At 43.8% G+C, this 22,714-nt stretch overlaps 1 protein-coding gene across 1 annotated transcript in view; it reads left to right on the top strand.

Annotated features, from left to right (window-relative positions):
- The first annotated feature begins 5,051 nt into the window (after positions 1 to 5,051).
- BARX2 (BARX homeobox 2) overlaps positions 5,052 to 22,714 on the top strand; it is a 68,890-nt gene continuing 51,227 nt past the window's right edge. The window contains exon 1 of the mRNA XM_014864066.3: positions 5,052 to 5,423. Within this exon, the coding sequence (XP_014719552.1) occupies positions 5,237 to 5,423 (187 nt within the window). The 5' untranslated portion in view covers positions 5,052 to 5,236. The remainder of the gene's footprint in view (positions 5,424 to 22,714) is intronic.

Here is a 22,714-nt window from a genome sequence, read left to right as displayed (position 1 = left end):
CTGATTCAAGGTTCTTTCCAGTTACCCCTGACAGCCAGGGCACCGCTCCACTGTGTATTTGCAAGTGATTCTTTTCTCTTATTGCAGCTTTCTCATTCATGGTGGGATATCATACAGAAAAAAGAATCTCAAAACCAATGATGCTCCAAACTTCCATATCTATTTTCACAACATTTTGACAAAGCTAGAACTGATTAAATTTTATTTTCCTGGCTATGTCAGTCGGGATAACTGAGCCACACAAGCTCTTGGCAGAAAAGAGCTGTTTGACGTCAGGGCAGCACCTTTAGAAGAGGGATGCAATCAATAAAATAAACGGTTTTAATCTGTATACCAAGCTTCTGAAAATTTGGAAACATTTGGATGATTTACTGCAGTTTCACTCCTCATGTAAATGTCCGGCGCTCTGTCGATACAGCCATTGTCTAATTTCTTTGCAGTTTAAACTTTTCCTCCAGAAAGATGTTTTGAGAAAGGATGGAAGGACCTATTCAGACCTTTCCAAGCCTATTTGTCAAGTGGGTTGCATTTGTGCCCTCTTTTAAAAAGATGCTTTACAACGTATGAGAGCAGTTTTTGTAAATTAATATCATCATTAAAAATAAGTTGACCTCCCTGCACAACTTCTTGTGACGTGAGGCTGCCATGCTGGGCTCCACAGACAGCAGTTTTGGCATGGCCCTGGGGCCCAGGGGAATATTAACTTACAAGGCTTTCCATACTTTGCTTTTACATGTCTGAAACTATTTCAAAACTTAGCGACTGAAATGCAAGTTATTAAATACACTTTACTAGAATGTAGGAAGGGCTTTTCTTCCCCCCTCCTTTCTTGGTGGAAAAGATGTTTGGGAATGAATGAAGGGACTTACAAGACTTCTGTCCTGACTTCTTCTGTATATCTACATCGACACAAAGCCCAAGATTATAAAAGGAGAGTTAAACTAAAAATCAAGCTGAGTTCATCTAGGGTTTGATCTTAGGTGCAATTTGAATGTCACCCTAGGATTTTTTAAAAACCATTTTGTTCTATTAAATGTCATGAGTTCTGGTTGAGTGGAGACACTGGACGTGAGCTGAAACAGGAAAGAGGGATTCTTTGGCTTCTGGTTGTCAGAGCCTCCTAACTTTGCAAAAGTGTTCTTGTCCCTGTCTTTCTGGCCAGGCCCTATCCCCAGGAATGAGGTCCTAGTTGGGGGGGGGAGGGGGGGTGTGACACGTGGGGAGGTGCACTGATCTCCTGAGGCTTCCTGGAGGGTGTGAATTTTTCTCCCTTTCCATGCCCTCCTAAGGCAGCTCAGTGCAGATGAGTTTGTCCCTCTCGGGGAGTGTTCCTCCCAGGAAAAGGCAGACACTGACTGGCTACAGTCACAGGAGGCTGGCAAGTGTGTGTGGGTCTCCAGCAGCTGGAAAAGGTTTGAGTCTCTTTGGCAGATGTTTGCTGTTCCAGGCACTTCATTAATATTGGAAACTAAACCCCTGACTACTCCTGACCAAAGTCTTACTTCTTGATTGACAGCTGGGGTGTGCTTCCTCCCACAGAAGCCCTTAACAGCCTGAGAGCAAGAGAAAGAGAGTGAAAAGAGGACGACAAGCAAAATGGGAAGTGGGCTAATGTCACTGCTAAAAAATAAAGCATGGAGGAAGGAGAGAGGGAGAGACTGACTCATTCAAGGAGAAAGACAAATTCAGTACGAATAGTTAAGAGTTGAAGTCCCACCATGGGCTTGCATCTTTCACACAGATTATATAATTATCCCAACTGTCACGCATTCATTTATTCATGATGCATTTACTCAGAACCTACTAATATACTGGTATTGGTGACACTAGCTGAATAATAACACACAGGGCCATCAGTTCATTGTCCAGTGGGTGAAATAAACATGCAAAAGACAACAGCACAGTAAAGGAACCCCTAAGATCCAGGTAGAAGAGCCGCGGAGGACAGCCTTGGGGAGTGGGGAAACTGCAGAGAGGAGGTGACATTTGAGGTGGGTCTTGAACTAGTTTTTCAGGCAGAGAAGGAGGGAGGGGACAGGGTGTGGAGGGCATTCCCACAAAGGGAACAGCTTGTGTAAAGGCATGGATTATGAAAGGCCAACCTTGTGAAGTTGGTATTCTGATGACTATTTACAAATGAAAAACCCGAGGCTCAGCTTTGTTTATAAGCAACAGAGAACTCAAGGCCCCAGACTCCAAGATCCGGAATCTCTCTCTTCACTACACCTGGGGACTCCGGCCCTCAGACCCTCTCTGAGACTTCCTGCCTCTGTAGTAGAAAATAGTAAAGATGGAAAATCCAAGGAGTTTAATCGAACTGTTTTTTTACTTCTTTAGCTATTTAAAACACTGCAGACTTCAAATCAAAGGACAGTCTGCAGAAGAGTCTGAGCGAATTTTGTATGTGGTCGAATGAAAGCCGGCAGGAGTGAGGAGTGAGGGGGCTGCAGGGCGCTGCGCGCAGAGGCGAGGCCGATTCCGGCCGGGCGGCTGGGGCTTTGGCGCTGTCCCCGCCTGTGAGCTGCCTGCAGCTTTCTGTGTGGCAGCGCCGCGACACGGGGGCACAAGAGCGCGGCTCCAGAGCGGGTCTGTAGAGAGGGAAGGAGGAGAAAGAAGGAAAGAAAGAGAAGGGAAGAAAGAAAAAGAGAAACTCGGATGGAATATGGGGAGAAGAAAAGGGAGGACAGAAGAGAGAAAAAAGAGAAGGGGGGAAGTTCGACAGAGGAGAGGAGGCCGAAAGGGCCGGGAACAGTGGGGGGAAGGGAGAGATGGGAGGGAGAAGAGGAAAGGAGTTAGTGGCGGGGAAAGGACTGGGAAGCCTGAGAGGAGAAAATAAGACTGGAGGAGGAGAAAAGAGGTTGAGGAAAAGGAGGGCAGAGCAAAGACAGGGCCCCGAATAGTGACCGAGAGCGCGCGCATTTTGTGAGAGCACGGCAAGGCCTGACAGAGTCCAAAAGGGTAACACTCAGGGTCGCCCGGTGTAACGGAGAGGCTGTCGCTCAGGCTCTGGGCCGCAAGCGCTCGAGAACGCCTCGAAGTCCGCGCTGCCCGTGGAGTCGCGCCCACATCGCGCCATTCTCGAATGCCGCCAAACACTCCGTTTCTCGGCGGCTACCAATAGCTCCGCACTTGCCAGGGGAAAAATATGACTCCCCACCCAAGATTGTCCTTGGCGCGAACACTGCGCCCCTGGGACCCGTCCCCGGCTTGCTGCGCGGAACAGGCTCGTCGCCCACGCCCGGGAGAAGCCCTGGGTCGAGGCGCCGGGCGGCCGTGCTGCGGCCGAGACTGGCGCGGTCCTCCGGCCCGCGCGGGACAGCGGACAGACCGCCGGGGCCGTTCACCAGAGGCGGGGGCGCGCCCGGGTCATCCAGCCGCAGTTCTCGCGGGCCCCCGAGCTGCCACTGCATGGAGAAGGAGAATAAATGAAAACAATGCTAAAAGGAGAGGACGGGAGGAGAGGGGAGCCAGAGCACACACAAACCCTTCGGTAATGAAGATCCTCCAAGATGCATTGGGGGCCATGTCTAATACTGGGCTCAGATTCGGTTATTACTGCCTATTTTCTCTAAGTGCCTAATTATTAGTTCTCCAGGTGTGCCCCTTCCCTCTGAGCTGAACCCCCGGCCCAGGCGCACGCGTCGACTTGCTTCCGCGCGACTCAGGCTCCTGGGCAAGCGGCTCCGCAGCAATCCCGCCGCGACTCCAGGAGGCTTCCAGATTTTGAGCGAGATGTCGCCAGCCCCAAAATCGGTCTCGGAGAAATCCGCGTCTATAGTTCTCAACCTCCCTATCGTGCATTTTCCTTCCGGCCCCATGTACACGAATTCGGAGACAAAATCGTGGGAAACCGGCGCCACGGGGCGATTTCTGCCGACCGCGGGGCGCTGTGGCAGGACGCAGGCACCGCGAGCCGCCCCGGGAGCAGAGGCTGCCTGGGGGTACCCCTCGTCCACCAATTCCAGTTGAAAACAAAAGTTGGTGCAGATATTGAGTGGAATAGGCTCGGAGGTTAGGAGCCCAGAAGGAGGAAGGCAAATCACCTAATAAACACGTGCCTTCGTGGTTCCCCAAATCCTACGTGTCGGGAAGGACTCGGAGAACGAAAGCCGCGCTGCCGGGAGTCTCCGGCGCTGGGAGCAGCCGCGAAGGGGACCGACTGCCCGAGGGCCCACTGGCACCTTGGATTGCGCTGCGCTGGCCCTTCTGGCGACGAAAAAGTTTATGAACAGAGTTTAAAGATAAAAAAGAACGCACACTTTTGTTGATTACTTTTTTCAAAAAAAAAAAACCAGTTTATTATTGGGATAACGGACAAGGAAAGGGTCATTTACGGTTTGGGATCTCCGTGCTGCAGTCAAGTTTGCAAGCTCGGCGCAAACGCCCCATGCTCGGAGCGGGCGGGCTCGGCTCGCAGGGGACGAGACGGGAGGCCGTGGGGCTCGGGAGACGGCCCTTGGGGGTCCACGCGGGGAAGGAGAAAGGCTCACTGTCCTGGGAGGGCGCCGGCTCTGTGGTTCGCAGTCTTGGGGGCCTCGGCGAGGACTCGACTTCTCTCTAGTAGGAGACCTGGACGTGCCCGCCTGCCAGGTTGCCGGCGGCGGGAGTGAGGCGCGGCAATGGCAACACCCGCATGAAGGAGGTGCGCTGGGGACGCGGCCCGGAGCAGCCGTCCGCCAGGACCTGGCCCGCAGGCGGGGGCGGTGCGCGCTCCCCGCACCGCGCGCACACAGGAGCGCGCACACTCTGCACACACACCTGGAGCTTGTCCCAGGAGGGGGGCGGGGAGGAAAGCCAAAGCGAGTGTCTTAAAATAGAGAGGCAGGCAGAGGAGCGCGAGACACTGAGAGGCGGGACGAGGCGAGCGAGAGCGGCGGGCACGAGGCGCGCAGGTCCGCGCCCCGGTTGCACAGGCGGGCAGGGCGGGGTGGGCGCCGACGCCCCTCGGCGGCCGGCCCTAGGCGCGACTCCGCACAGGGCCCTGCAGGAAGCGCGCGCTGATTGACAGCTGCGCTGTCCCAAAAAGGCTCCGCGAAGATGCTGATCTGCGGGTGGGTCTAGACGCGCGGCCGGCACGCCCGGCGTCCGCTCCCCTCCGCGCGCCTCCCGAGCCCCGCTGCCTCCCCGGCTGCCCAGGAGCCGGGCTGAGGCTCCCGCGGGCGCCAGCCCCTGCGGCCCCGGCCGGCCGGGCACTCGCAGCCGCGCTCGGGCCGGCGGGCGCTCGCCCCGGCTCACCATGCACTGCCACGCGGAGCTGAGGCTGAGCTCGCCCGGCCAGCTCAAAGCAGCCAGGCGGCGCTACAAGACTTTCATGATCGACGAGATTCTCTCCAAGGAGACCTGTGACTACTTTGAGAAACTTTCCCTCTACTCCGTGTGCCCGTCGCTGGTCGTGCGACCCAAGCCCCTGCATTCCTGTACCGGTAAGACGCCCTGCATTCCTGTACCGAGGGATTAGTGGGGTGCAGTGGCTTTCCCGTCCGTTTCGGGCGTTTCACCGCCTCTGTCCTCGCACCCGAGGGCGAGAGGAAGGGGCCCGGGGATTCTTTTCCTGTGCCCATGCAAAGGGACTAGATTCGTCAGCAGCGGGATTGCAAAGGCGTTTGCAACCTGGGAAGGGCCAGGCTTGGTGTCCAAGGCAAGGGTGGAAATGAAGTGAAGGCGGCGAGCCCCTAAGAGTGGGCCGCTGGTGCAACGCCTGCTGATCTTGCTCGCCGGAGACCACTTCCTCCTTCCCAGCGCCGAAGTGGTTCAGTCCAAAAGTTCAAACACGACCAGGGCCAGCGCCTAAATCATTGTTTCAGGAAGTAGCGTTGCTTCTCACCTTGAGTTAACTTGTCCGACCTCCTCCGGGCTCCACGGGGAATTTTATAAGTAAATCAGTATCCTAAAGCTCTCAACAAACTCCTGAATTCACTGAACTTTACTTAGAAGGCTCTCCCTCTGGAGAAGTAGTTCTGGAATACGTCGCCTTGTGGTGCAAGCTGAGGAGGTCAACCCCCGTTTTTTTTTTAAGTGACTAAAATACAACAGTGATAAAAACATTCCTCAAATCTGGTTTCCTTTATCCACAAGAGATGAGGCCAATAATAAAGATAAAGTGCACTTAATAAATATATTGAAAAAACCCTAGGTTTATGCAGAAAATAAATCCAAAGATATTTTTTAAACGTTGACTATATTAAGAGAAGCTACAAATTTCAAAGTGTCCTGGCATTCTAAGGATTTATCAAAATGTAGGTATAGCAAAAATAGAAGTTGAGGCAATTTTTATCAAAAAAGTTATTGACTATGCTTTCAACTAAAGGAGACATTTAGTATTTCCAAACCAAAAGAACCTTTGAGGTTATGTTTGTTGCATGGGTGGCATGAAGTAAATTAATTTAATTATACTTACATCGAAAAAATAAAGTGAAGAACTAGCAGTGTTTTTTTTTAAACTTTTTATTGAGGTCATATTGGCTTACAACATTGTGTAAATTTCAGGTGTACATCACTATATTTCAGTTTCTGTATAGACGCTAGGCAGTATCTTTGAAAGACATTTTTGGAACATTCAGGCCAAAAGCTTCTAGTGCACGTGCACGATGCTTGGAATCCTGTATTTTCTGTTGGTTCTGTTGATAGTCCCTATAGGACAATCAGTGAATATGTATGTAAACACATACAGTAAAGTTCTTTTAAAAAACCAAGATGTTTCTACATGTATTTGGTTATAAATATACTGTATTCAGTTGCACCTTTGTAAAATAAGTTTTGTCTATAAGGTGGAATTAGGCCTGCTCGCTCGTAACAAGACTCGTAATACTGAATTTTAAAAACCAAGAAATATACAAAACAAGAAACAAACAAGAAGTTTTAGAAACAAGATCGATATCCTTAACATTGATATTTTACGTTTAGTTGTGTCTATGTGTAGACCTCGGATGAGTAGTCTGCATTTATATTGGAAAGGGGAGGCAGGCTGAATCTTGTTTTGAGCGTAAGTAAGTATTTGCTACAATAATTCGAATCCCTTTGAGGAAAAAGAGAAGATCCCCTTTAATCACAAATCTCAATGCACCCTGCTCAGACATTGCCTACTTGGAGGTTCCCTGGACAGAAGAGAACAACTTCTCCTGAACGCACAGGTGCAGAGGAGTGCTGGCAGAAGTTCTAGTGCCTTTTGCCCTGCTTTGACTGATTTGAGGCCGCTTCTCCTGGCTTTGAGCAGTCACAGAATTGGATCATAGAAGAAAACATACTGGAAAAAGAGTAATAAATAGCCTCAGAAAACAGTGATCCAGTCATCAGTCGAGGCTGAGTAAGTTCAGTGTTTAATTGAACCTTGTGTGGGAAATAAATCAGAGGAAAATAACATCATTCATATGTAGTTGTGTGAGTGTTAACGGTGAATTGCACATATGTCACAAACTAGAAGTCTTGCTTGATCTTGAGCTTTTGAAATTCATCGATGGTTTGTGGGAGGGCGTGGTTCTTGGCGATGGTTTTCTTGCCCCATCGTTCCAGTGCTGGCTTTCTTGAGATTGTTTTTTTGCAAATGTGTTGCGATTTTGCTTTAGTTGAGATTTAAAACATAGAAAGTGGGATTTTCCAGTGGAATTAAACCCATAAAAACTGGCTACAATAGTCCCTGCTTTCAGATCATAAGCCTTCAGTGGGTTTACGGTTACAGTTCAAACCTTACACGTATCAGATCATGGGAATCCCATTAGTGACTCCTCAAGGGTTTTGCAAATACCATACTTTCAAAGCATTTTTGTTGTTTTTAACAGTTATGTTCAAGATAAAAAATCTTGGATTGGGTGAACGTAGTATTTTTTTTATTAATTAAAAACCAGCAAGAAGTTGCTGGCATCCATAATGAAACTACATAGATATTTTTTGCCTGGTAGAGATAAATATTTAGCACTTTTGGTGGAACCAGTGCATAAAAAGTTCCAATCAAGTGAAAGGCATAAATTGAAACTAAAATTCCTGAGCTTTCTCGTCCTTTGGTTTGCAGTTTTAAGATTTAAATAACTAATAGAAGTGAACTTGGTCAGGTAAAATAATGAAAACTAAGATAAAAGTTACCATGCTGCACAGTAAGTACGTAAAATTGGGGTGGAAAGAAAGCTAGGGCGTTTAAAAAGCCTCTACATAATTAAAGTATCCATGTTGTTTAGATTTAGCAGTCTCAGTGTCAATGTGTGATACCAAATCTCCTCAGGCAGGAGAGCATGTATTCAAGTAAACTGAGAAATGGAAACATTTTTCATCAGGCAAATAATCACCTGAGCAGTAATTTATTATTAGACACTCTAACCTTGATGGAATTCTCATCTTCAAAACAATTGCTCATGTTGACAGGCCCTTTCTTATTATAAATGCAGTACTTTTAATCTACAAAGCTGTCTAAATTTATTTGTTTCTCAATAGATCTCCTACATTATGTAACAGACATTGAGAACGGGAATCCTTTCCTTTTAAGCCAAACTAAAGGAATGTTTGCCATTAAATTTAAAATAAAATTTAAAAAACTAACCCTGAAGAGAGCCTCCATTTGAAAACAGTTTTGTTATTCAGACCATTAATGAGATGTGGAATATGCTTAGAATTAATTTAGTAATAACATGTTGGTCTTTTTTAAAAATCTGAGAACAGTAATCCTCATTCAGAATGGAAATATATTGCCATTTAGAAATCAGTAACAATCTCTCATAAACACTGGAACATTGACAGTGATTGAGGGCCAGAAATACAGCACAGTTTATGGTATCGTAAATACCATTTGCCTCTCAAGTGCATTGTTTTATTTTTCTGGTTGCGATTAATGTTTCTTGGTAGAAGAGTCACTTGAAAAACCTGGCTTCTCAGGACAGAATAAATTGCAGATGTATCGGCACGGTCATTTTTGAAGGATCTTTCTTTCAATTTGATCTTTAGAAACAGGCAGTTTCTAAATTTGAGAGGTATTTGGAAAAAATGAGTAACTTGCTTCACAAAAACAAGGATGTAACAATTTACCTAACCTGGGGTAATTAATTACAACCTGGAATCACCCGGGCCTTGCACATACACGTAGGGAAGGCGATTGTAGATATTTGGACATTTTACAGCCTGTGGCCAGCACTCGCCTTTTATTTACTCCACTAAAACCTGTAGTCTGGTTCCTCTCCCCTTCTCTGGCAGAGTGGTTCTGCCGAATCTCTTGGTGACCTTCGGTGGCCAGTCTTCCAGAGCTGACTGTTGAGATACAGAGCTGGAAGGGAGCACAGAGATTATAGACGACTCCCCCCAAGTAGAAGATCCCTTTTTTGCTAAGTGCTCGAGTCACGTCAGTGCCTGAACATAGTTTCAGTCCACGCTCTACACCACTGTCCTTCTTGTGAGGGTGCTCAGAACTCAGGAGGACTTTTCCAACTGGGTTGCACACCTGGGAGACAAGTGTATAGTCACACCCAAGGGATAATCAACCAGGCAATTAAAAGGGGCATTTGGAGAAGGATGTTTATCTTAGGAGGTGGCATTGAGAACATTTTATCCTTTGGTGGGTCCACAAGAAACTAGTTCTTTGGGGTGGTGTCCTTGGGTTCATTTTTATCACAAAGATTGGGCATCCTCCCAGTGACAAATGGAACGAGGTGTGGACCTATATAGTGGCTTCTTTGGGAGTCAGGGAGCCGGCTGCCGCTGCATGGAGTGGGCTCCAGGGAGTTCCAATCTCGGCTCGCAAGGTCTTTTGTGGGAGCCTGAAACCTGTAGGATCTTAGGAACCTCGGAGTTGGGCCTGGAATGTTGAAGGAGAAATGTAAACTGGGGTTTGGGAAAATGATCGTTATCAACAAGCATTTGTATTTCTGCCAGAGGCAAATAGGCTTTTGTTACAATTACTCATAACAGCTTCTGTTCCCATTCAAAGGGTAAATACATCGAGGGATGCACAGGATACGGGACTCAGCTAGGATTAAAATATGTTTGGAGCTGAGCTCTTTTGGGGTCCCCAGCTGTTGTCTCATCGCCTCTTAAACTGTATAACTCCTTTGGTAAATAGAGAGGCTGAGGGATTCCCTAGGAGTCAGTTTTAACGAGTGAATAGTTCATTAGTAGTTTCTTCTCTGGCTCTGATTTTTCTAACAGTAAATGAGAAAATGACTAGAAATTTAGTTCACAAGTTAAAGTGCCTCTCCAAGTGTCTATAATCTTCAGCATCATTTCATTCAATAATTTCATTCAACAAATATTTACACTTGCTTGGTGATGGCATTGTTATTGTGTCTATTATTTTTAAGTTTATTCTGAATCTTGACTAACAGTTGGGATATTTAAAAAATTTCTCTAAACTGTAGAACCACTCACAAGCCTGTCTTTGTCGTTCGCTGGAGCCCACGACAGGCACTTTGGAATTGGGATGCGGAACACTGTGACAACTTGATACTTTTGCTCACCGTACGGAGTTTTCTCTTCAAAATCCACACAAAGGGTGTAAAACCAGCAAAATTGTCATGTTCACCTCCCTAAGTACAACTCAAATGAAATTGTATATATAGGAACTCTTTTATGAAGCCAGTTTCCTACAGATATGCTAGTGTCCTTGTCGCTTGTACCCGTGGATTGAAAACTGAATTTGCGATACAAGCTTGGATGGTATGAAGTTGCTCATTTTAACACACCTCAGGAATCTAAGTGAAAAGATGGTTGAGTTTAATATATCCCAGGAATCCATATGAAAAGCAGCAAGGACTGTAACGTGTTGTTTAAATTGTAAAGAGAGATTAAAATGAAAAGAAGGAAAGAATAGGGAAAAAGAAAAAGAGTGGGTTTCTTTGAAACTCTCAAAGCCGCTCGATTCAGCTTGTACGTAGCCCGGTGGCCCTCAGCGTGGCTGTGGGCAGAACAAAGGTGCCTTCTGAACGTCTGCGGTCAGGGCACAGAGAGTGAAAACGCTGCTTTTACTTGGACACATGCTGGGGCCCCTTAAGGGAAGAGACCCAGAGCCTGGCCCTGCCCAGCACTTAGCATTCACTGTGGAGGACTGAATAAATGTAAGCCAGAAGCATTTTTAGCTGTTATTCACACTTTCTTTTGAGCTCAGGGAGGAAGAGGCACAGAGATGAATGCTAGGTGGGTCACATGGTCCCAGGCTCCCCGTTTGTATGAAGCCTGTGAACTTGTGTGGGTTGTGGTGCCTGCCCCGCCATACCCGCGCCTTGTCCTGCTCCAGAGTGACGTTAAATTGGGCCCTGTAGCTAAGTCTGTTGACAAACTCTTATCTGGAATACGGTTAGAGGGCTGAGAGGATTTGGATGAGATGTTTAGAATCAAGCCTCGTTTTACGTTCTCTTTTGGGGAATACTTCTTTACCTTCCTGTCTCGTGGAGCTGGTGTTTTTCGTGTGGCACCAGAGGTGAACCCCACACCCACGGCCGGGTTGGCCTTCTTCTAACTGAGAGCTTCCTGGAGCCCACGGGCGCTCACAGAACTGTCGCGAGCGGCCCTGCTGCCAGCGGCACACTTCTCTTGGAAGCAGCAGGACAAAGAGAAAACAAGAAGAGAAGACTGAGGATATTCAGGGGAAAACTCTCCATGTGTGGTGAAGCCCCTCTGTCCTGCCTGGCCGGGACCTGCTTCTGTTTTAGCTACCTGTGAGGGTGGAAAGGTTGTTTCCTCCTCCACAGCATGGACGACAAGATTAGAATTGGCATTAGAACGTATTAATAGTGGGGTTCAGATCAGGACCTTGTGCAAAGTTGGTGGTATTAACAAAATAAATACAATGGTTCCAGGAAGACAGGGTTGTTGTTTGTTTGTTTGTTTTTTTACCCAGAAAACCTTTGCAAACCCTCAGGATTCCATTTATTTTTATTGCAGTTTAATAACAGTTAGAAAAAGAAATGTCTTGTTAAAATTAATGCTCTAAATAAAAACACAGTTAATTTTCCATTACAGCGTCTAATTACTCATCATCACCGCGGCATTTTTATATGGCAGTTTAACTTCTTGAAAGTGGAAACTTGGCACACATTTAGGGAAGAATGCTGTGCACCCCGATACACATCAGAAGATGGTTTAATTGTATTTGGGCTGGAGTCGACTCTTATACATTATTGCTCTGAAGAAGTCAGGAGGATAGAGGGCGTCTTTCTTTAGTTGCTAAGGCTAATCTCTGGTTTCTTTTGTGCCAGTTGAAATTAAATATGGAGGGAGATAATTCTGAATGTTAGATGATATACAAGTACATCTGAAAAGGGACCCTGCCAGTCACCAGTTGAAGCTGAGGCAGGACTACTTGATAGGCCTGGGGGACAGCTATATATGTTTTCTGACTCCACTGGCAGAGTTCATAAAGATGACCATGGGCTTTCTCCAAGAAAAGGTTAGGATGCAACTGAATAGAAGCCGATCTGGGAGGATCTCAACACCAGACCAAATATGTTAAGGGTCCAAGTAGAGAAGCTTATGCGGTTCCTTTTTGTTGCATCTCTCTAGCTTACCAACATGTCCTTGGGAGTGTGTTCTTCTGGATACTGGGGGTAGATAAGTATTTTCACAGTGTACATGAAATAGGATTGGCTTCACTTGGGTGGTGTCAGTGGACTTTTGGCCATTATTAAGAAAAACAACTTCTGTGTGTGAAAAGTGGTTTGATGATTGTCATTTTGCTTTTCTTACTCAAGGATCGCTTATGACATGTGGGGAAATGGAATGGTCTTGGGCCTGGTGGAATCTCGCAAAGTCATGGCTCTGCTTCCCTCGCAGGAACGCCCGCCAGCGCCCTAATGCTGACGCACCTGCCATCTCCACCATCCACCTCCCGCTCCCTGCAGTTCTTTTCACTCTGTAACTTAACCATTGTTGAAATTCAGGATCTTGGTCATTTCACAGACAAGGTGACAGCCACCTGTGGATTGAAGGAAGTGCATCTTCAATGTTTTGTTTAAGCAATATCTAGGGGAATCAGTTTTCCACTTTTCCTCATGGTAGCTTAAAACAATGGAGTCTGAATATTATGTCTCTGTATTGTGGGGAAATAGCCTGGCCAAGGAGAGTTGCTGAGACTCCTCAACCTGAAACCTGCATGCTTATCCCAAAGGGAGCTACAAATTTGGCAGAAATGCTAGAAATACTTTACACCCTGAAATTTCTTATTCTTATACCTAACAATAATAGAAAGAGTGACTATTTTTTTGAGTGCCTACCGTGTAATAGGCTCTGGTCTAAGTCTTTATGATCAGCTTTGAATCATCCCTAAAGAGACAGGTATTATTAGCTCTGCTTTACTGATGGGAAGCTGAGAAGTTAAGTAACTCTCCCAAAGTCACAGACTATATAAAGATCTCTTACAAAGCAATGAGGAAAAAGGCAAGTAGAAAAACTGGCAGTTCATAGAAATGAAGATCTAGATGGCCACTAAACCTGAAGGGATGTCCTGCCTCACTGGTAATCGGGAAAATGCAAATTAAAATGAGATAACCATTTCACACCCATCAGATAGACAAAAGTGAAAGAATGGCAGAGGAGGGTTGATTGATGACAAGGATGTGGAGCAACAGACATTCTCACACACTGATGGTGGGAGGAGTATTTGACGCAGTTACCTTGGAGAGCCGTGTGGCAACACCAGTCAAGCTGCAGATACGCACGTACCCTGCACCTCAGTGCTTCCAGCTCTGTGTTTGTGCCTTGAGAAGTCATTTTATATGTGCAAAAAGGACACGTATAAGAATGCTCATTTCTGTGTTATGATAGCGAAAGATCTAAAACAATCTAACTGCCTTTCAGAAGGAAAAAAGATAAAATCATATGTGCTATATTCATGCAATGAAATTCGATGTGGTGATGAAAAGAAATGAGCCAAATCTACTTGTATTGATATGGTTTTTAGAAATATAGTTTTAGAATTATAAAAGGTTTTAGAAATATAAGTATCAAGTTGTAGATTGATACTTATAGTCTGATACCATTTATGTAAATGCTTGAAAACATGCAAACTAATACTATATATTGTTTAAGGAGGAAAGGGCATGGGATGGGGACGGCTACCCACAGGTGTTTATTTTCCTGTGTAATAATTCATTTATTAAGGGAAAGAAAAATCCTGATGTAAATATGGCCAAGCATTAAGAGCTGACAAAGCTTGGTCATGGGTTCACAGTTGTTCGTTACATTATTCTTTGTACTTTTCTGTATGTTTGAAATTTTTTGTAATATAAACATTGAGAAATGATAGTATGGGAGACCCCACGTATCTATTAAACTCTTAATCTTGTGGAACTTTTGATGGCTTTCTTAATAGCTTTCCTATCCAAAACAGAAGCTTTTAAATACAGAGCTGCTTGTACACAGTCTCACAGTGGGGAAGTAAGAACACTTTATAATTAGACACGTGTACAACTCACACTAAAACAATACTGTGCCTTCTGAGATTGGCTCTTGGCCCACACATCCCTCCCTGGCTGGGTGGGGATATTATTTATCACCAAGATGACTGCTCTTCTCCCAAGTAATGCTTTGGCGCATGAGTAAACAGTGTCTGAGCTAGAAGGAATTGCTGGTGAAGTGTGTGTTTGTTTGTTTTTCCAAATATACGTCAATAATCATACAAGCAAGAGTCATTAGGTTTTTTTCCCTTCTTAACGAATTTTAACATCACAATAAATTGCCCTTGATTGCATCTTGCTTTCATCTGCATTTGCTGAGGTGCTGTATCACCCGCGGCCTTTGACCAGTGATCCATTGTTATTGACAATTTAACTTAAAAAAATTGTCTAGGAGCAGCTGTGAATACCAAAGAATCTAAAAATGTTAAAATGTAGCTTCTTCGCAGGGAAGAAGAATGTTGATATTGGCATCTAAGCTGGCTGAGTTCTCTTTATATTCTGTAACCATGATTTGATTTTAAACTTTATTGGATGTGTGTTATCAGGATTGTTAGGGAGGGATGGAACCGTTACCATAGTGACCGCACAGAGAGCTGTCTGTGTGGGATAATAAATGGTCATCCTGTGGTTTGGAGCAGTTAACCTGGACCACGTGATTCTACAATGACAACTGGGGTGGCAGATGCTTTGTTCAGCCTCTCTTTACAGCCAAGACTTTTTTTTTCTTTGCAACATAGTTCCGATTTAGAAATATTGCTTTAAGACATTTTGACAAAAATGTAGCCCTCTGGGAGCTCTGTCTTTCTGTGTCCCTTCGGAAAGAAAGTGCTCCTTAGTTTGTACCGTCAAGTTTGCTGGAGCCTTTCCCCTCCTAGAGCACACCTGTCTGCCTGAATGCGTACACGAGCAGAGAAGGGAATACATCAGAGCCGCCTAGGGCCCACGCCCACCCAGACCATCTAGAGCGAGTGTTGTACTTCTTTGGTGCTTGGCAGTGCAGCCACAGTCAGCAGGAATTAATGACCACATCTAGAGGATTGTGGCCAAGTGGACATGACTGAAAGGACGGTGGCTCTATCAGATTTGTTGCCAGTGAGCACACTGTCACAGGTTGCAGGAGCAACTCCTTCTGCGTCTTATCTTCCCAGAGAGATGCACGAGCTGGCTGGGGTGAATCACACGGGCGGAAACTTTCGCTTGTGTCTTACTGTGTCGGCCTCCTGGATCTCTTCGGTGAAATCTGACTCCTCATAAAATGGACCAGCTATGCTCGAGGCTGTGAATGGAGGAAACATCATCAAGAAAGACGTTCTGAAGAGCTGTTGTGCAACTGTATAAGTAAGATAAAACGCAGAAGGACTTGCTCCTGCGACCTGTGACAGTCTGTTCACTGGCAACAAATCTGACGGATCCCCGTTGGATCTTCTCTTTGGGAAAAGACAAGTGAGGGTTTAGGATATTTATGGTAACTTTTAGCAAGTTTCACTGAGGGAGAGAGGGGAATATATTTTAATGAAGTTCCCATTCAAGTCCTTTCTTTTTCAGGACTGAAAATTTTACTGAAGTATTTGGTAAATCACCCGAGGGGAGATTTTTTGGGAGGATGTTGTTAATTTTGTTATCCCTGGATATCATGGCAACTCATTATTGCTCTTAGCACGTTAGACAGCTGTGTATCTTGGAAGCATGTTTCAATCCGCAGTTTAGAGCACAGCATAGGGAAACGTCCTATTGGAGTGCTGATTGTTGGTGTTTGTTTTTTTTACTGGGACATTGAGCCTTGGCAGTTAGAACAATTAGCTGCATAAACAATGTGTTTCACTTTTTCAAGAGCTGCAAAATAGAAATAACAATACTTATAAATGGTAACTGTGCCAGGCACAAGATACTTGTCTGCATTAAGGCATTTAAACTAAATGGAGACCCTATATGAAATACTTATTATTATCACTGCTTTTCAGGTGAGGAAAGTGAAACTCAGGGAGGTTAAGAAATAGCAACAAAATCATATGAATAAGTGGCAGAGTTGAGACTGGAACTCAGGTCTGTCTCTTTCAACATGAAGATCCGTACTATATATAGTCATATGAAAGTGTGTAGACGAGAAGTCGAATCTGTCCCTTTCCATGCAGGCTCCATGCTGTATCTAAAGCAAGGTCCAGTGAATATGCCAGCTCAGTAGGAATTTATTCTGAACCTATTCCTCCTTTACACATATTTATAATCCTTTAATGTGTGCTGGTCCGTCTGTCGTTTCCTGTGCTGTTTGGGTTTCTGAATGATTCCAGACCAATCCTAAGGGGCTGTGCTGTCTTTGGAGGAAGTGAGGTAGCTGGGAAACTGTGGACCTGCTGCCTCTAGCTGTGCGACGCTGAATTCGTCTCATTGCCTCTGGATGTCAGGGTCCTTAACTGTGTGACATTCCCAAGGCTTCTTTGGTCAGGTAGTTCCATGACCTGTGGTTCTCAGAATAAAGCTTTTCTATGGGAGTCAAGGACGGAATTCCCATTCATTCATTCATTCATTTATTATTGTGAACCAGAGAGAAAATGCTTAATAACTCAGTGTCAGTCAATTGCCGTGAGAGTTAAAACTTGGAATATTTTTCATGAAATATTATTAAGTTTAGTGAAAAAAAGTTAGCCATTTGTTTGGCATCACTTAAACGAAAGAATAAGAGAGTAATTTTTTTCACATTATATCTAGTCGGGCTGGGCTGGGTTCTGAGAATCTCTGTGTTTAAAAAGCAATTATAATGATTATAATGAGAAGTCAAGTTTGGGAACCACTAAAGTGTAGATAGCTTAAATATGAGATTGATGTAATTTACGCCCTATGACAAATATATGGAGCCATTTAGTGGAGAGATCCTAGTGTATGGATTTTGAGTCAGATAATCCTGGGTTTATTTGCATTCTATTGTCTGTGTGACCTTAGGCAAGTCATTTAACCTCTGTGACACTCAATTTCCTCATCTATAAAAGGAAGATAATAATGACTACCTAATAGGGTTAGTCATGGAGGTTAAATGAGATAATGTTTATAAAGCTCTTAGCATGGTTCCTGGCACGTAAGTGCTCAGTAATTGATAGCTTCTATTAAAAATAATTATCTTATAATAATAACCTCATCTGGGTTGACTGAAGCACAGCTCTTTAGAGAAAGATCATTATTCTTGGTGAATTAAACTCAAGAAAAATTAAGTAACTTTAAAAAACCACTTCTCTCTGGGGCGTGCCGTGGGTTATGTCATTGGACTAGCTGCCTCGTAAGGCCTCTTGCAACCTGGGTGGTCTGGGAGCTGTTTAAGTTCAAGTCTTCATGAATTGGTGTGTTTCATTGCCCCCACCTTTCTGTTTTTTAATGTGAATTCAGAATTTTGTAAATTTATAAATGAGTGACACAAACAGGTCAGTGCTACAGCATCACAAAATGTGCTTTGTTTATTTATTTTTTACAAGAGTTGCACAGGATTAATTACCCCTAGGAAATGTCTCATCATGCAGCTGTGTATCTCAGGAACTGTTTTAGAAAAGTGGTAGAATTTCTCAACAAGTTTAATTTCTTTTCTTCTTTGAAGAGTAGAGTTAAGAATAATCTTTTTTTTAGAAAGAGAATATTCTTATTCTCTTATTTCAGAGTACTGAGAGAGAAAAATAATTCAATGGAAACCTTTTCTTGTTGGGAGTGTGGGACAATTATTTGTTTGGGGGACAATCATCGTCCTAGGATATTATTGGGTCTGTGATTCAGAGGGAGTTGCTGATGAAGCCCGTTTAACAGCTGTTAGATTGCTGGTGGGGCTCATTCACAGTTGCGTTCTCAGTGGTGCTGATGCCCATCGTGAAGAAGGGGCTGCGTGGACAGGAGTTCTGCATGAATGTTTCCTGGAATTGTGTTTCAGCAGTCACTGGTGTCTTAGGAAGTCAAGTATCTGCTGATGAAATACTTTAATTGGGGAATCCCCTCCACAGTGTGAGGAAAATTCTCTTGATGAGTCGTCCCCTTCCCTGGTGAGCAGGAAGCCCCAGTGAACAGGGTGGTACCTCTGTCCCACCATTGGTAATGAAGGTTCTTGCTAGCAATCTCTAGTGATGTTATCCGAGTTCGGTGGGTGAGGGCCAGGTGGAAGCAGGTGGGGCAGGGCGTGTGGTTGGGTCATCGTGGCTGCTGTGGAGCTGTGCTGATTGGTGTAGAGAGGATTGACTTGGTCGCCTGGGTTCCTCAGAACTATTGTTGAAGTAGGACTCAGTTGAAGATATGGATCTTTGGCAGCTTTTTGAGAATATTCTGTCCAACCAATGAATTGAGAGAAGCAAGGTGCACATGTTATATTCCTGTAGGAGGGGGAGTAGGCAGGAATGAGGGGGACGTGGCGACGGGGAAGGAGCACTGGCGAGTTGGGAAGAAGAGTCAGGGTAAGGACACAAGTTATTCGACTGAAGTGTGGGTCCTTACATGCTTGTTCGGCATTTGTTGTCCCATTAGGAAAGCAAATTTAAAAATGAGAATGGAATATTTCATTTTGGAAATTGCCCTGTGAGTACGTGCTTATAATCAGAGGCGTTCCTCATAACTGACAGCAGTCGATAACTTCTGATTGGGCAATGGCCTGCCCAGTTGCCTAATTATCATATGTATTAATGACGCATTAAAGAATTTCATCATGTTGGGTCGCAAGAGATCATTATTGTTAAAGCACAGTGATGGTATTCATGCAGGACCTTGCCTGCGCTTGATGTCAGGAGGCAGTGTGGAGCAGAGTTCAAATTGGAAATCCTGTCAGAAAACCTCTCTCTTGGGCCCTCCACTGACTCGTTCTGTGACATTTCAGTGCCTCAGTTTCTGCTATTGAGAAAACAGACCTACCTCCCCAGTGTGTTGGGGAAGAGTGATTACTCAAGGAATATTAATTTAATGCTTTGAAAAGATAAAATAAGGTGAACATGCAAAGACAATGTGAGGGAAGCTGTGTCGTATCAGGGGAATTACATATATTGCTGTGTTTTTCTAGACAGCTAGACCAGAGGCAGGCCAAATTGGGCCTACCACCTGTTTTTCTACTGCCATGAGCTAAGAATGGGTTTTACACTTGTAAATGGGAGAAAAGAAATCAAAAGAAGAATAATATTTCTTGACATGTGAAAATTATATGCAGTCCAGCTACTGGTGTCCTTAGGTTTATTGGAGCGCAGCCATGCTGTTTGATCACATGCTGTCTTTCGTGACTTTCGTGCTTCAACAGCAGAGGTGACTAGTTTCAACAGAGACAGTATGGCCCACAAAACCTAAAATACTTACTCTCTGGCCATTTATAGGAAAAGTGTGCAAACCCTTGAACTAGAGTCTTGGAAGCAGGTTGTGAAATAAGGTTATTGCTGATCCACAACATATGATGTCATTCTAGGCCGCAAAAATACCACCTTTGATTCATCACAGACCAGGGTTCTGCTGTCATCGTGTGATGTGTGAAAGGCCTGAAAGTGGGGGGTTAGTGGGGAATTTTGCAAGGACGCTCTTAAATTGAGATCAGGCTCTTGGATAAATTTCTAAACCTGTCTAGAATTAACACAAGATTTTTCTGCACTAAGAGAAGGATCAAAAATATTTACAATAGGGGGCCGGCCAGGTGGTGTTTTGGTTAAGTTCATGCACTCCACGTTGGCAGCCCAAAGTTCATGGTTTCAGATCCCGGGCATGGATGTACACACTGTTCATCAAGCCATGCTTTGGTGGCATCCCACATACTAAGTAGAGGAAGATTGGCACAGACGATCTTCCTCACCAATATATATATATGTATAATAACCTGATATATGTTTATAATAACATGATTGGGATTCAACTGAATTTTGGGGACTTTACTTTGCTGTTCCAACCCTCATTGGTTTTCCCAGAGGAAATCCAAGGATGACAATTTATGAGAGGCTGGGAGTATCAAAATTACTGACATTTTTCAGTTTGAGGTTTGGGTGATATTTTATATGCTTCTTACTTGACTTTAATTTGTTGCCCATCCCTTGAAATAATAGTAATAAAAATAAAAGTTAGTCACATTACACAGCCCCACCCAGAAGGGTTTGCATAGAGGGTAAAGCACTTAATTGCAGTCATACATTCTGCTGTGGAAATGCACATCTATATGTACCTGCTGGAATTTTCAGCCCTTCAGGGTCATGTCTATATGTACCTGCTGGAATTTTCAGCTATTCAGGGTCGAGCTACCAGACCTTTCAGGAAGGATGAAGCATCGTTCACTCAGTGCCTCAGTTGCTCTCTTTTTTTCATTTAGGTGCTTGGGTTATTAGGGTGAGGCTTCAAGTGTCCCAGGCAGCCTTTGAGCTTATGAAGGCATTAGGAAGTGGGAGAGGTCGAGTTCATTGGCTATAACTTCTATCCATTGTTGGGTTTGCCACTAGGCTGAGAACCCTTTGGGTTTAGCCCTTCACACTAAAATGGGCTTGGAGAGGTGTGTGCCCAAGTGGAAGGGAGATTAACTTCAGAGGAAGAAATTACTGATGTTGCTAGATAAAATTCTACCTCAAAGAGAAGTGTATGTGGTACATGCTACATCTGATTTTCTTAATCGGAGATGAAGTTCACAAAATGCCAAGAATAGTAAAATAAATATAAAAACAAAAATAAATATAATCGCAAACACTTATGTAATACTTACTGCATACCAGGCACTGCTCTGAATTGCTTACGTGAATTAACTTATCTAATTCCTCAGTCATGTGAGATGCTATTATTCTTCTCATTCAACAGACTGAGGAAGCAGATGGGAGAGGAGAGAGGCCCCCTGGAGGGGATGGTACGGAAGAGGAGAGGAGACGGAAATAACATTCTAGGTCATATAGAGATTAACTACATTAAAGAATAATCTCTGATTTCGACAATGGTAACATAGAAAAAAAAAAAGCCTACTCAAAACATATGGGTGGAGGAGCAGAAGAGAAATCCAGACCTTGTCACACAGAGGCAACTCTGTTGCCTAATTTGGGGCTGAGATTCCTGAGAATTTCTTGTTTTTAAACCTGTGGTCCTGGGTACAGAGTAGATCTCTGGCAATATTTAAAATTTTTTTCTAATTTTCTTTTGTTATGACTCATTTGATTTTCCTTACCTAGTTCTGTATTTCTAGGCTGTAAAACTACCCCTTGAATGATTAGGACATATTTTTTCCCAAGGAGCAGTGAAGTGCTTCCATAGCTGAAGTCCCTAGAATGTGTTAGTGTGCAAATTTGTAAAGTGAGTTAATGATGGATGCAGTTCAATATTTCGTCCGTTATGCTTTACTGCCTTAGGTACTGTTCCAGAATGGGTAGGGTTTAAATAAACTTTATCATATTGTTAATATTTTAAAGATCAAATGTTGGTAGCTAAAAATATTTATAAAATATATGTAGGATACAAAGAATCGCAATACAGTAAACACCTGTGCACCCACCACTCAGTTTAAGAAAAAGAACATTTCTTCAGAGATGCCCACTGCCCCTCCCTGACTCTGCCCACTTCTTCTCCCCCATTAGAGGTAGCCCAGGATCTCAGTTCTCTGTACCCTGCTTCTCTCTAGCTTTACCATGTGTTTGCATCCCTAAATCATATATTTAGCTGTGCCCATTTTTGAACTCTATATAAATGTACTCACCCTGCATGCACTTTTTGTGACTTGTGTTTTCACGTAGTATTGCATTTCCAAGATCCATCTATGTTCTGGGTAGCTGTGGTTCACTCAGTGTTTCATTGCTGTATAGTATCCAGTGTATAAATATAACACAATATATTACACTTTCTGTTGATAGACTTTCTGGATGTTTCCGATTTTTATTATAGATATTGCTGCTTTGAACATTCTTGTTAAATTCCTTTTTTAAAAACCAGTCATTAGAAGGACTCATTTAAATAGTTTTTCTATGAAAAGGATGGTCTTACAGTTTAATGAAAATATATCTATGCCTTGCACAGATAAATGGTAGTTTTTATTTTGGAACATGTACTACATATTAAATAGGTTTATTTTTAATTGCTTTTGGGGTTAATTTTTTCCAGAGTTGACTATGATTTGTGTATTTTATTTTCTAAACAAATCAAAACATTTATTGTAAAAAATCACTGGAAAATAAGTCTGCCCAATTTACAGTAAAAGTTTTATAAGTATTTTAATTAAATGTTTGAAAATGCTAAATAATTTAAATTAGAATATAAAATATTTTCATCTCTAAATTAAACATTAAATAAGCTTTTGTCATCCAGAGCAAAAAACAAAAAATATTGGTTATATGGGTAAGATGGTCTTTGCCCCACTCTTGTTTATTTGTAGACTAGAAAAGAAATTTTTATTTTTACTA

Source organism: Equus asinus, chromosome 20, assembly GCF_041296235.1.
Source record: "Equus asinus isolate D_3611 breed Donkey chromosome 20, EquAss-T2T_v2, whole genome shotgun sequence".
NCBI lineage: Eukaryota > Metazoa > Chordata > Mammalia > Perissodactyla > Equidae > Equus > Equus asinus.
Note: the sequence above shows the minus strand (reverse complement) of the source record. Positions and strands in the feature narration are given on the sequence as shown.